The 15,000-nt window shown below is 34.7% G+C and overlaps 2 protein-coding genes and 1 non-coding gene across 16 annotated transcripts in view; 2 read left to right on the forward strand and 1 right to left on the reverse strand.

Moving 5' to 3' along the window:
- Timp (Tissue inhibitor of metalloproteases) overlaps window positions 1-2,704 on the forward strand; it is a 201,791-nt gene extending 199,087 nt beyond the window's left edge. For all 3 annotated transcript variants that reach the window (XM_086543473.1, XM_086543474.1, XM_086543475.1), the window contains exons 4-6: window positions 1-98; window positions 445-543; window positions 820-2,704. The exon at window positions 1-98 is cut by the window's left edge and continues 127 nt beyond it. In XM_086543473.1, coding sequence (XP_086399599.1) covers window positions 1-98; window positions 445-543; window positions 820-1,212 — 590 coding nt within the window. In that variant the 3' untranslated portion in view covers window positions 1,213-2,704. The remainder of the gene's footprint in view (window positions 99-444; window positions 544-819) is intronic.
- Window positions 2,705-5,136: 2,432 nt separating this feature from the next.
- Window positions 5,137-11,737, reverse strand: LOC122261411 (coiled-coil-helix-coiled-coil-helix domain-containing protein 7). Of its 11 annotated transcripts, none has more exons than XR_015191551.1 (3): window positions 11,428-11,472; window positions 6,031-6,071; window positions 5,137-5,734 (listed from the first exon to the last, which is right to left on the reverse strand). It is a non-coding gene; the product is annotated as a coiled-coil-helix-coiled-coil-helix domain-containing protein 7 (transcript). The 11 variants fall into 11 exon arrangements; XR_015191553.1 differs by having other exon boundaries at window positions 11,397-11,431; XR_015191552.1 differs by lacking the exon at window positions 11,428-11,472 and adding an exon at window positions 11,225-11,361.
- A 74-nt stretch (window positions 11,738-11,811) lies between these two features.
- On the forward strand, window positions 11,812-14,765 carry LOC122261413 (putative nuclease HARBI1). Of its 2 annotated transcripts, none has more exons than XM_043029042.2 (2): window positions 11,812-11,904; window positions 13,347-14,763. In XM_043029042.2, exon 2 carries the CDS (start codon window positions 13,362-13,364, stop codon window positions 14,409-14,411), a length of 1,050 nt encoding a protein of 349 aa, XP_042884976.2. In that variant the 5' UTR covers window positions 11,812-11,904; window positions 13,347-13,361; the 3' UTR covers window positions 14,412-14,763. The 2 variants fall into 2 exon arrangements, with proteins under 2 accessions (XP_042884976.2, XP_042884975.2); XM_043029041.2 differs by lacking the exon at window positions 11,812-11,904 and adding an exon at window positions 11,915-12,094 and having other exon boundaries at window positions 13,347-14,765.
- Window positions 14,766-15,000: the final 235 nt, after the last annotated feature.

A 15,000-nucleotide genomic window follows, 5' to 3' on the forward strand; every position in this document is an offset into this window, starting at 1 on the left:
GGACCAACATCTGCCACTTCGTCCAGCCCTGGAAGTCACTCTCGCCCAAGATGAAGAAGGGTTTCCGACTGCTGTACCAAAGCGGATGCGACTGTCCGGTAGGTTCTCCTTGGCTCTTATCCGCTGGGCATTGGGTGAAAAAAATGTGTTTATGTGGTAAAAAAAGTAGGGATAGGTAAGATAGGTGCTTGATATTATGATTTTTTTTTCAGAAGTATGTTATTTCGGTGGAGTAACATTAGTCTGTTGTATAGTTTAATTAATTCAAACATTTTTTTGTCGTTTTTTTTATCGGTGTTGCATTGAGCAATACGTCATATATCTTGCGCCAGCTATTCTCTGAATGATTTATTTGTTATTAATGATCTGTATATGGCGTTAAACATCAAGGAAGTGCTGTTGTTATTATATTGTTTTCTTTCTAAGAGGTACTCTGTCTTTCAGATCATGTCCTGTCACTCTTGGCAGTCATGTCCCAAAGCCAACTTCTTGTGCACCTGGGAAACGTCAATTGAAAGGGATGATTGCCAAGGACGGCATGCTGTGAGTATTTCGTCTCCCAAAACGAGAAACAGTATTTTGTTACCACATTTATTAAAGTTCAGGTATTATTCCATACACTCTATCAAGAAGCTTCTCTGAAAACGCCTAGAAGTGCAATTGAAAAGTACAGTGTTTATGTCGCTATAAGTTAAAAGTCAGAGTCTAGTTAAGGCTAGGTCTCACAGATTTTTTTTTCATGAATCATAATCAGTTATCATCAGAAGCTATATAATGTTTTGAGGTTTCGACGACTAAGCGACGCTCCTTGACTGACAGGTGTGCCTCCGAGGACCCGACGGCACCTGCGGCTGGCTCGGCGGACGGCTCTACCGCGCGTGCATGAAGCCGCGCGGCAGCAGGCCCGACGGCACCAACAGCACGGCCATCTTCAGCAACAACCACGACCAGGAAAACAACAACCAGGACAACCGGATCAACGCGGAGAACGACAGCCTCCCCCCTCGTCGCGGCAGGCTGACGAAATTCGGCTACAAGAGGACCGGGGGAAGAGCAGGAGGACCAGGTGCAGGGGGTGGTGGAGGAGGAGGAGGAGGAGGAGATGGAGGAGGAAGAGGACCTGCCTTCCGACGTCGAAGGCCCCTGAGGCGGCGTCCCCAAAGGCCCCACCCAGCCCTCGCAAGAATTGGCTACCGAATGAAGCAGGCTTGAAGCTTCTCTGTCTCTTTGAAACTGCTTTCCCGCCTTCTAGATAGATAGATTGATAGATCTGATGTGCTTATTTAAAAAGATAATATGAGTGACTCAAAGGCTGTTTTGCTTATGTTGATGTTCAAAACAGCACATACTTAGACAGTCAATACTCTTGAATCAGCCATATCAAGAAGTTAACATGCAATGCCAACAAAGGTAATATCCAAAGCTTTACTAAAATGATACTACTGCATGACACCCTTCATATTGTACATGTTACTTTTGAGATGATTTCATAGTGTATCTGAAATAAAAATTTATATTTTGGTATTAGCTTTTTATGTTTATGGTGAAGGTATATGATTATATATAGCTGGAATGAATCTAGTCTGTTGATAATGTAAGTAGACTACATCAAAGGTAGATAGTAGCTGATCTTGGTGCATTTTTATTGCATTTAAATGTTGTTACTGATCTGTCTACATAATAAATATTAATATGGGAATGTTTAGGATAATGTACAATAAGTTTGTAGTTGATTTAAATTATAGCAAGAGGCACAGGCTGCAATTGTTTATTTTATTGCATTGATCAATTGACATTGGTTTTAAAACCATTAGATTTGGATTTGACACATAGAGCAAAGGCAATAATAGGAAATTGACTTTCAAAAATTGTGATTAAGTAAGATGTATATGAGATTTTGTATTTTGACTTTTTTATTATTTCAACTGAGTGATAAAAGTCACAATTAATATCTCTATGCGTTCAATATTTAACTGTTTTTCTCACTATAGATAGCATTAATAACTGTATATATTGTTGTAATTTAGGGAAAGGCATTAAATTACTTACACTTCGATAATTTCTTGTGGCAGACATTTTTTTGATCTTGTGAAAATTTTGTGATTATGGTTTTGACCTACTGTAAGCCAATGTCTGTTGTAAAATCGTTGTAAGTTGTGCCCACATTGTTATCATGTAGCATAGCATATACCTTGGAGGTTAATGATATGAAGTTGGAGACAAAGATATGTTAAATCTACATATTATTTTTTCTGTAAACAGCCAATTGATCTAAAAATGATGATGCTGTAACTTGACCTTAAAATCATAAATGGATAAGAACTACCTATCTGGATCTCTTCCTCTTTTCAACCTTTTCACGAGAGTTTGCTAAGTTTCGCGGTTTCTTCCAGTTCCCCGCACTGTGACAGCAAAATCAGAAGGGCAGGAAATATGGCTTTGTGTCCACTGTATCATGTGATGGCTTTGTGTTCATAATGCTGTGATGTCTTACATATTAAAAGCTGGAATATGGCTTTGTGTTCACTGAATGATACCATGTTTATATATTTACACTCACTGTATGATATCATATTCAATAACTTTGTCTAATATATGATATATAATGTGGCTTTGTTCTCAATATTATGCCATGTGTGTCTGTTCACTGTATATGTGTATGATATCCTGCATATTGTGGTCAGAAATAAAGATTTATATTCACTGTATGGTATTCACTAAAAGATATGTCTGTTTTAACTTTATGATGTTATCAATGTTCACTATATGATATCACATGTACACAATACATATTCCAAATCTGATCACATGTGGTGAAGGGGGACTTAAATCATTCCTTCAACTGTTCTGCTTCAAACCTTCCTAAGTTAAGTAAGTTTTGCATAGTAGTATGTTATCAAGATGTTACCGTAACAACCCCAGTTCTTTCTTTGTTCTATTTCTGTTAGATAAACAGATATCCAAACCTTTTTTTTATGTAGCAAACAAAAAAGTCCTTCATATATACATATCTCAGGTTGTCCTTTTTAACTTTTCTTTCTTCTAACAGACAGGTGATTCTTAAACTTTATGGTTTAAGTGTTAGTTACTATTAAAAGTGCTAAAATGAAGAAACATTTGCCCTACTCATAGGGTAATATTTATTGTCTAAAGTTCCTTTTGATGTAATGGGGTCATATATATATAACCATGTTACAAAGATGCTTAAACATTTGTCCACTCTGGATTTATTAGAAATTATTCATATATTCTTTTTACATATAGAAAGTAATAACTAGAGTATGTTACAACCCCATTACAGGTGTCTGTCAGATTTCACTTTTTTATATATATTATTATATCCTGCTTATTAACCAAAGATTCTTTTGGTGATGGTTCAGAAATTGTCTTCAATCTTATATTTATGAGTGAATGAAAAAGGGTAATTTGACTTTTTTCTATAAGTAGTTTGTTATCAGGATGTTTTAATCTTAAGAGGCAGATCCACTGAAGCCAAAAAGAGCATCATTTGTTTGGCTAGGAAAAAAAACATGTAAATATATATATATATATATATATATATATATTATATATATATATATAATATATATATATATATATATATATATATATATATATATATATATATAATATATATATATATATATATATATATATATATATATATTATATATTATATATATATATATATATATCTATTATTATCTATATATATCTATATATATCTATATATTATATATATATAATTATATATATATATATATATATATATATATATATATATATATATATATATATATATATATATATATATATATATTTATTACAGCTTAATATGAAACATTTGTTGTGCATAGATAAGACAGAATTATCTTTTAGAGCATCTGGTTTAGTGTTGTAAATCTCAAGTTCCTATTTTTTATTGTCAGAGTTTGTTGTTAGTTAAAGGTTGTTGAAATTAATTTATTTCTATAATATATTCATAATGATTTATATTTTTGTCTCTTGTTAGTAAATTTGAATAAAATTCATCTCAACATGGTAAGTAACAGCCAGTATCAATATACACTTTGAAATTACAAGTAAGTGCACAAGGTAATAAATATTAGCCAGATGGCCATCTTTTCCAAAGTTCTGCTTACGGGGATATTTAAAGTGGTTAGTGTGACTCTTACACCTTTTTGGTTGTTTATCAAATCCAGGGAGTCGTACAGAAGACAACATTACCCCTGCTTGATAATCTATTTCAGTAGCAAAAGCAGAGAATAATAACTAATTTCAGAATGATTTAATTTAGGTCTAGTTTCTTTGGCCTGTGCTCGTTTTAGTGGCAGTCTGAAAAACAGCAATGTCTTATTTGATCTGTATTCAGGTCTATGTGGATCTGCCTCCTGCTAATACAAGGTTTATTATGTGTACAAATTTTGAAATGGCTTCAGTAGACCAGTTTGTATTCTGGTGCTGAAAACTGGTCAGAGTGTATGTAATGCATAGATTATATTTTAGAATCAAGAGTTTTCATGCATGATTTATGTTCAGTGACTATAATGTTGAAGTTCATAGCTAAGAAGACAAGAATCATGGAAAGCCAAATTTTGAAAGATAATTTCCTTGTATATATATATATATATATATATATATATATATATATATATATATATATATATATATATATATATATATATATATATATATATATATGTATATATATATATATATTTCTTAGGCTGTTATTGATAGAACTAAGTCATGGACTGGATCAATAATTGCTTTGATTGAATAATTGCAAGCAAAAAGCACAATATCACTGGCAGTTTTCATAATTTATTGTAGATAAAACATACCCTGAATAAATTACGAAATAAAGGAACTGTTTTATAAGAATTTCTTAGTGGATAATATAGTCCTTTCTTTTGGTTATATTGTATTTTCTAATCTGGTACAATAAGACTGACAATTAAAATACTGTTTGTTCTAACCTTTAAAAATTGTTTATTTATTTGGATAAGTGTGAGGAAAATAACTGTTGTAATGCTGTTCGTCACAAAATAAAGGGATCTGACCTCATTGGTTTAGTTTGCGTTCACCCTGCCCACTTTATCTTTAATTGTTGAGGGATAGATTATAATCGCCAAAGTATATCACAATAAGTTTATTTCCTATACTATAGATACATGAGAATATTCCTAGAAAAAATCCAAAGATATCACAACTACCAGAAAATATTTCATTGATTTTCCTACAAAATACCCTACCATTATTTACTGAAAAGAAAGATCAGTATAATGTTTTGTCATTAGTAACATTAGGGGGAAAAAACAAACAAACCTGCATTTGCTCCTACAACTCAAAACCTTTCGTCCCTATATATTCCTGTTTGATCTTCTCCCTCTCGCTCACAGGGGGCACCACAGGCGAGATCCCTTTTCTCCTCCTGTCCCTGATGACGCGGACCCAGAACGTCTTGCATATCCTGTAGTTGTCAAAGTACGGTCCGCACGCCTCCTTGTGCATGACCTTCTCGTACAGGCATTTCATCGAGAGGTTGTACTCCTTCAGGCAAGGGTTGTTTGCCTCGTGCAGGCTGTTGGTGTCGGTCATTCTACAGCCAGATTCCGGGTGCACCTTGACATTGTCCCAGTACTTGTTCCCGTGGCCCCAGTGGAAAGCATTGGTCTTGAACTCTGCCTTTACTCCACTCCCCTTTTCCTTTCCTGTCTCTTCTACCATGACCCTGAGGAAGGAGGAACACTTTAGAGGACCTGTAGACAATTAAGCAAAACAGAATGATTATTGCTTGCAAAATATTAGAATGTTTTTGATGATAGTCCTTCTAGGACCTGAAGAAGAATGATATCAATTATGAAAATGCTTTTGCTTTCAAAATCTACCTTCATCATTAAAAGGACAAGGTAAAGTTATTTGTGAAATATTGAAATTCTCTAGATCAAATTTCTGCTCACATGACCTGACAAAAAATGACAAGAGTTATGCAACATCAATTATGCAACCCAGAAAAGTTTTACTCACAAAATATTAAATATCCCTGATTTTAATTTTCAACCATGACTCTGAAAAGAAAAAAAGGATGTGATTACTTGTGAGTTATCAAACTGTTTTTTATTAAATTGTTGATGTGTTGATGGTTCAGATTAGCATATGGTGAAAGGTTAAGATAAAACAAACAGGTTACTATAATTGGTAAAATTTGAATTAAAGTAATAAATACTGAATATAATGAAAACAGGACATATAGAACAAAGGTAATCCTGAAGGATTGCCACTGGCATAAACATACACACCAGAAGCATCAACACCACATAAACTGGTCATCTTATTGAGATCTTAATGTCCACCAGACTCAGGAAAGAAAGAGAGATAAAGAAAGAAAGAAAGAGAGGGAGAGAGGGAGAGAGGGAGAGAGGGAGAGGGGAGGAGAGAGAGAGAGAGAGAGAGAGAGAGAGAGAGAGAGAGAGAGAGAGAGAGAGAGAGAGAGAGAGAGAGAGAGAGAGAGAGAGAGAGAGAGAGAGAGAGAGAGAGAGAGAGAGAGAGAGAGAGAGAAGGAAAGCAGGAGCGAGGGATGCAGGGAGGGAGACTTGAAAAAACTCTTTCCTTCAGTACAGAGCAAAAGAGATCATTAATTTTCTCACTTTCATAATATAGATATTATTGAAGATGATGAAGTACTATTATTTATCTTGAAGATAATGAAAAGAAAGAAAAAGGAAATAATGATCATACTAAGCCCTCCCAAATTATGCCATGTACCAATTGGAAATACCTTTAAAATAATTCTACTCCTAAGGCTAATCACTCCTCCCTACATCAATAGTCAATGTAAAATTTATACTGATAATGTAAGACATCAACATAATTTAACACATGACTAGCTCTGATACTGTCAGCATAATACCTTCATAACATATCAAAAATCATTATAAAATGTATCTATACAAAAGGTATCTATTGTGTGGTGCCCTGTAACGGAAACCATGCTGAATCTCCATACGTGAGCAGGTAAGAATAGTGGCCATGCTATGCCCCCCTCTAGACCTGACTTCTCTACAGATCGAGGGCAGTCACGACAGAATGAGTCTCGCCATCACTAGGATCATCAGACCTCTCTTTCCACCTCGACCTCATGGCGGCCACGTGTCCCTCACCGCCTTTCTAAGCCAGGAAATTGCCTTTCCAGAAATCTCCACACTTCACTTGATAAAACACTACACTCTTAATAAGGAATAAAGTACCAAAAGCTGATAGTTATTTTCCTTTTCCAGAGACCTGTATCCCTGTATCATAACAAAGGAAGATCCTTACAGTAAAGGCTCCTTATATGAATGCCAGAATTTTCCTGATTCATCTTTCCAAATAATTTCCTTCAAGTCCAAAACTCATCTTAGAAGTAAAATATTAAAGAGACTCATAAACTTGTATAAAATCTTAGGATACTGGCTGTTTGACAACCCATTTCCCTTAACTCCTAAAGGATGTACCATCCTATGATCTAACACAGAAGTGCACAAAAAAATCTTCTCTCTAATAGAATTCAATCCACATGAAAAAAATTGTTTTTGGAAAATCTATATCATATTACTTGAAAACATTACAATCCTTTTCTGGCTTCTTGTGGCATGGAAGGTGTTAAAAATTCATGAAACTATGAATAATAAAGTTGGTATAAGAGTATGTGACTTATGATTCTGTTTTATCACATCACACAGTATATTCACAGTCCATCAAGAGCAGTTTCATTTCCTAAGTCCTTAAATTTATACTGATGTTTGCCAGTCTGCTTTGAAGTTCCTGTCTTGGGATGTGCAGAAGTCTCAACTTGAATTCTAAAGCTGTTGTTAATCTGTGAAACTTTCTTATCCCATATTTAAAGGACTGTGGTAGCTAAATACTGTAAAGGCTTTCCTTGCCAATTAAAATAAAAAAGGGCCCAGCTGACACCCACCTACATATAAATAAGATGCTGTGACCATATCCAGATACAGAACAATTCACAGTTTGCCTTAGTAGTCTATAGCAAGGGAATGAGTTGGACATAGATGTTATCAAACTGAAGGTCAGAGATAAAGCTGTTGCTATCTTCAACATCTACCCTTTGTACAGTATACACATACCTATAGCTGGTCCCTAGTCTTTGGATTATAAATTCAGAGATAATACCACTGTGTATAATCCTAAAGCTCAAGAACTCCTTCTTAGCAGCTGATGAACTTAGAACATGGAAGCAACACTATCTATGTTCCATAACCATGCCATATAAAAATCATCTGATGGGATAAAATAAATAAACCATAAAATAAAATAAAATAATATTATGTTTTGTTGTATTTCTTAAACATCTTTATATGGTCACTTCAATTTTGTTATATCATTATCAAGCACAAAACTGAAATCAAAATATGAGACACAAAAAACCAAAGCACCTGGAGACCTTAACATCAACAGCTTCCTGAATTCTTAATCCATCAAGAAACAAGAAAGTAAATCTAAACAAGCAAAGTCTGAAGGGTTCAATGTCTTCTCAAATAAAAATATTGAACACTTGTATGAAATACAATGGACAATTACACAAAAGATGCTTCAGTTAACACACTCTTCACTAAGAATAAATCTAATGAAAACTACATAACTGACATATCAAATAAGTCATTTTATTTTGTGGCATTATCTGGCTTTATTCATAAACTTCTGAACAATTAAACCTATTCACTTCCTCATCTTTCCCACATTCTCAGGCTTGTCATATCTCCATGCCAACAATCTCTGCATAAATTCTTCTAATTACATTTCTCAGCGGCTGATCAATGCATTATTGTGAATATTTTCATTCACTTAGCAGCACATACACATACTCTTCGTCTTGCCCTGGTTTTATACCTGCAACATCATTGACTATTCATTACCCCATCCAAGACAATCAAAACTGGTATGACAGCTGAGGAAAGCGTCAGTACCTACAAGACGTGACATCAGGAACTGCTCACAGTTGAAGCACCACTGACATTCGTAGAGTTTTATGAGCATCATAAAGATAGCTCCTACACTGCAGCCATCCAAAGTCAGCGTCACCCTTGTTTCATGATGGTTTTGAGGGAAAGAAAAGGATTGCTGGATAAGTTCTACAAACGAAAGTAAAGAGAAGACTTTTTTCATGTTCTTTCAAATTCTGGCAAGACTTGTAGTGTTAGAAATACATACTAATATTAATAATAAAAAAGTAGAAGAACTTATGAATTCATGGTTTCATATCCATTATCAATCATGAATTTACTTGTTATCAAAGAGTAAATCACCAATTTTTAAAATAGTTCCAACCAAAAATCTATTCCCTCCCTCTCAAAAAAAGAAAGAAAGAAAGAAAAAAAAATGGAAAAGAAATAAGAAAGAAAGAAAAGAAAGAAAATGAAGAAAGAAAGAACAAGAGAAAGACAGATAGAGAGAGATTAAAAGGAAAAAAAATAAAAAAATAAAATAAAATGAAAGAGAGAGAGATATCCAAAAACAAAGGCAAACAAACCACCACAATCATTCTGGCAAGACAAAACTTCCTGACTTCCCTAATAATTTGCTGTCACATAAGGAACCATTCCCTTCTCTATCCTGCAGGGAAGGATTGTTGCCTTTTGCTGGAGTGCAAACCTTGGAGCCCCAGTGATGTTAAATGCTGTATAAATTTGAGCAATTACCAAGCCATTATATCTATTAACCTTTCTGTAACTTGTATTTTCACAGAGTCCGATCACTTTTGTCAGCATTTTTCCTTTTGATGAAATTACAAGCTATTTATTCCTTAGTTATGGTAACCTAATATACCAAGTATAAGCATCCATTTGCTAATACATCATATAAAGTTTCATATTTCACACCATACATCTAGAAAATAAAAGAAAAAATATATATCTCAAGAGCATATCAATAAGGAATAAAGGATCAATAAATATCCTGCGATCTAAATTAATTCTTTCCACTGGGACATGAAGAAGGAGAAGGAGGAGAAGGAGAAGGAGAGGAAGAAGAAGGAGAAGGAGAGGAAGGAGGAGAAGGAGAAGGAGAAGAAGGAGAAGGAGAAGGAGAAGGAGAAGGAGAAGGAGAAGGAGAAGGAGAAGGAGAAGGAGAAGGAGAAGGAGAAGGAGAAGGAGAAGGAGAAGGAGAAGGAGAAGGAGAAGAAGAAGGAGAAGGAGAAGGAGAAGGAGAAGGAGAAGAAGAAGGAGAAGGAGAAGGAGAAGGAGAAGGAGAAGGAGAAGGAGAAGGAGAAGGAGAAGGAGAAGGAGAAGGAGAAGGAGAAGGAGAAGGAGAAGGAGAAGGAGAAGGAGAAGGGGAAGGAGAAGGAGAAGGAGAAGGAGAAGGTGAAGGAGAAGGAGAAGGAGAAGAGAAAGGAAGGAAGGAGAAGGAGAAGGAGAAGGAAGAAGGAGATGGAGAAGGAGAAGGAGAAGGAGAAGGAGAAGGAAAGGGAAGAAGAGAAGGAGGGGGAGAGGGAGAAGGAGAAGGAGAAGGGAGAAGGAGGAGAAGAAGAAGGAGAAGGAGAAGAAGAAGAAGAAGAAGGAGGAGAAGGAGAAGAAGGAGAAAAAGAAGGAGAAGGAGAAGGAGAAGGAGAAGGAGAAGGAGGAGGAGAAGGAGAAGGAGAAGAAAAAATATATATGTTAATAAAGATTCAACTAATTGACAGATAGAAAAGATAGAAAATTCTTCAGTATTATTTCTGTTGCTAACCATGCTTACTGAACACTAAGGGAAGGAAAGGTACAGTTGTCTGTGATGGGACAATTAATATTTCTACAATTTTTTTCTGGGTTTTGGGTTGGTTCTTTGGTAGATGGATATCTGTAATTGTACATGTCATTGTGCTTGTATGGATAGGCTGTACGTATGTCTGTGTGCATATATCTATGTCTGTCAGTATCAGTAAACGCAAGCAGTACTATGTATAGTATGGTATAAAATTCCCCTTGTGGTAATCTATAACAATCAAACCTCGACATATTTTGAACTTAAACCTCAACCATTTGTGACCACGTCACCCTAGCAACAACCCAGAGCAAGTGATTGCAACAGACATAAATTATAGTAACATATACACCACATTCTCTAAATACATGAACAACGAACCCTCGTAATAAAGACATTCTATTAATCACACTTTGATATAACAAGATATAGACATGAAATAATCCCATATAGTCTAAAACGTATGCAATGTTACTTCTCTTACTAGTATTGCAACAACTAGTCCCTCTTGCACATAGCAACTAATATTCCTATTACATAAAACTCATCACACAATCGTTGTTTATTCATATTGAGTTATAGTCATATCAGAGGACATATGTCAGTTAAACTCGTTATTAAGTCCCACGCACTTCCTTGTCATTTAAATAACCTACGATTAGGACTTTCAACATTTCTGAAACTAACTTTGGATGGTAAGTGAAGGTTATTTTGGGCACGTTGACATACGATACTACTGCCTTTATATCGTGGATTGTATTTTTTTTTATGTATATAAATTTACTTGTATTTTGTACCATATATGAATTTCTACTGGCAATTCGGTATGCAATTTTGTCTTTTATGGAACTGATGTATTACTATGAAATATATTCAATTTAGGTAAGGAATAATTGCTATTATCTAGTATACAAGAAAGGTATACATAAAAAAAGAAGAAAGAAGAGATAGAAAATCGGATAAACATCTTCTACTAACTTAAATTCGTGACTTTTCTTCCCTATTTCTTTCAACTAATACGAGAAACGTAACACAAAAATAAAACCCGCACGACAATAATACCAAACACGTGCGACGTCGTGAATCCGCGGCCGTTTCCGTAGTGTAAACACAAGAGTTCGTGTAGATTCTCTCGGAAATCCAGGGACCTCAGTCACTACGATCGTAAGTTGCAAGTAGAGCCTAAAAAACTATAGTAATTAAGAAGTAGAAGATCTTATGGTGAATTTTCTCCCCTGACATGAATTACGGTCTTGCATTTCGAAAAGGTAGAATCCACGTCGAGCCTAAGGGTGGTGGAGGGAACCCTTATCTTATCATAACCTTGGATATATGTTTCCTCAAGTTCAAAATGGTAAATTTCTAGAATAGGTCAACGTATCAACGGATTAACTGTGATGTCTGGTGTGCATTTATAGTGGCATTAGTCAACGCTACCCAACAACAGTGATGATATTAGACCTAATGTTAGGGCATGAAGTATCCCATGGAAATTGCGGGAGTAAAATCGGCAAGTAACCAATAAAAAAATTGGTGTCCAATCGTTGTCGATAAACAATAACATATAACATGGTAGATTTATGTTTACTGTAACTTTACTGACCCACTTGAAGTAGCGCGGTTGGCATGGCATGAAGGGATTTTTGGTGGGAATTTTGAATACGCTTTTTTCGGGGTATTTTCTGGTCTACAAAATCCTAATCCAGTGGCCCACCTAACCTTACCCAGTTTTGAGGTTATCCTAAGCCAAAGTGGGGCTCTGCCCACTCTTTTTGCTGTTAACTTTGATGCTTTTAGTTTTGAATAAACTTGAAATTACAAGATCAATTTTGCTTAGCTATTAAGTGAATTGAACATGCTCTCCTAGACCGATGACGCTCCCATGTATGTAGATTAGGACATCAAAAGGAATCCGTTGATACCGATTTTGATAGGTTTTATGACACGGTCCTGTTCCAGAATTTGCCCTCAAATATTTCAAACCTAACTATTCAGTATAGGACCCCGCAAAATAGATGTAATTGTTATAAAGAACACGTAAGTAGGTATAATAAAGTATAGGTAATTTTATGCTCTGACTTCTGCACTTTGCATTTTCGAAGAATCCTCCAGAATCGTACATAATTACTTCAGTTAGTTGTGGTAGCAGCAGTATATATATATATATATATATTATATATATATATATATATTATATATATATATATATATATGTATATATATATATATATATATTATATTATATATATATTAATTAATTCGTTTAGATTTTTTTGCCTAGAAGACATATTGATACTTTAACAACTTTGTTCTAACATAGTTTCTTATTCTGATCTGTATATATAATTTTATATACCATATTTCAATATAAAGTTGTACAAATGCAATTTACTCATTCGGAAAGGGAGACTTATAACTTGGACATCTGTATTTTTTATTTTATTATTATTATTATTATTTATTATTATTTTTTTTTTGTATATTATAAGTACCATCTTATTTTTCAATGTTATAATGAAATATTTTTGAAGCAGAATAATTATGTTTTACATTTACCAGAAACGTACGGGTTCAGTTTAAAAAAGGCCGCCTGAATTACTTTTCAGCGATATACATCAACGATGGAATTACTTGTAGCTTTGGAATACGACCGGGCATTACGACGAGAGAGAACCTTTCGTGATCCCCTGGACCTCCTGCACATCAGCGACGAGCACTTACTTCGATACTACAGATTTCCAAGACAAGAAATCGTGAGACTTTGCCAAAAAATGGAGCCATTGATAGGTCGTCTAACAAGATCATCACACGCTGTACCCACTCACACACAGATTCTAGTAGCCCTACGATTCTTTGCAAATGGAAGTTTTCTGTCAGATGTTGAGGATGCAACAGGCTTAAGCCAATCAAGTGTGTCTAGAATAATTGACAACGTGACTGATGCACTCTATAGAAAATCAATTATAGACATTAACATGCCAACTAGTACATCAGACATTATAAAAGTGAAACATGGATTTCGTCAAATTATGGATTTCCCAAACATAGTAGGTGCCATTGGTGGAACTCGCATCCCAATCACGGCACCTACAGTTGATGAATCTTTGAATCTCAATAAGAAAGATGCACACTCATTGAAAATTCAAGTTGTGTGTGATAGTCAAAACTACATACTGGACTTTGTAAATAAATATCCTGGAAGTACACAAGATTCCTTCATCTGGAACAACTGTTTTCTCCGCAGCAGCTTTGAAGAGGGTGACTTTGGAAATTCACACTTGGTTGGTGACAGTGGCTACCCTCTAGAGCCCTTTTTACTAACCCCATTTGTACAACCGTCAACACCAGCAGAGGAGAGATACAACAGAAGTCTCATGATGACACGAGTTGTTGTTGAGCAGACCATTGCCTTACTGAAGTCAAGGTTCAGGTGTCTTCATAAGTGCGCAGGTTCACTACGATATAAGCCTAGTAAATGTTGCAAAATTGCAGCTGCGTGTATGCTACTTCATAATTATTGTGTAAAATGGAGAATCCCTTTTAATGACATCATCAAAGAGGAGGAAGAGAAAGATCTAAATGGCCCAGATGAGATTCCTGTTCCTGCAGGGTCTGGTGATGCCGCCGGACAGGCAAAACGGAAGGAGATCGTGCAAAATTACTTTAGTTAGTTTTGTTACAAGCTTTTTTATTGCTTTTGTTCAGAAAAAGATATTGATTGTTCCAACATAGTTTCAGATTCTGATCTGTATATATTTTCACATATATTTCAATATAAAGAGGAAGATTTATGACGTGGATCTTTAATGTTTTTTTTGTTGTATATTATAAGTACCATCTATTTTTTACCATGTTAAAATGAAATATTTTTGATGCAGAATAAGTCGGTTCTAAGTATATAATGTAATTTGTGTTTTGCGGGCTTTTTATGTTTCTAATTAAGACCATAAATACTCAGTAAATGCCCTTTATCTTTACTTTATGAGAATAAATGGATGTAATAATAAACAAGTCGCTTTGATTAGCAGACCCTTATAAAATGAACATTTTACAGCAACATTTGAGTCCTGTGGAAAAAAATGTTTTATTTCGTAACAAAATATAATAAAACTGTCACTTCACATTTCTAAACGCAAAGTATAGTAGACTTGAACGTTGTCTGACATTTCTAATCAAAGTATAATAAAATTAACTGTTACTTCACATTTTTAATTAAAGCTTTGGTATATTGAAAAGGCACTCTTTTTAGTCTTTATGGTA

Source organism: Penaeus japonicus, unplaced genomic scaffold (assembly GCF_977035675.1).
Source record: "Penaeus japonicus unplaced genomic scaffold, GWHDUDI00000001_assembly GWHDUDI00000013, whole genome shotgun sequence".
In the NCBI taxonomy this organism is placed as follows: domain Eukaryota; kingdom Metazoa; phylum Arthropoda; class Malacostraca; order Decapoda; family Penaeidae; genus Penaeus; species Penaeus japonicus.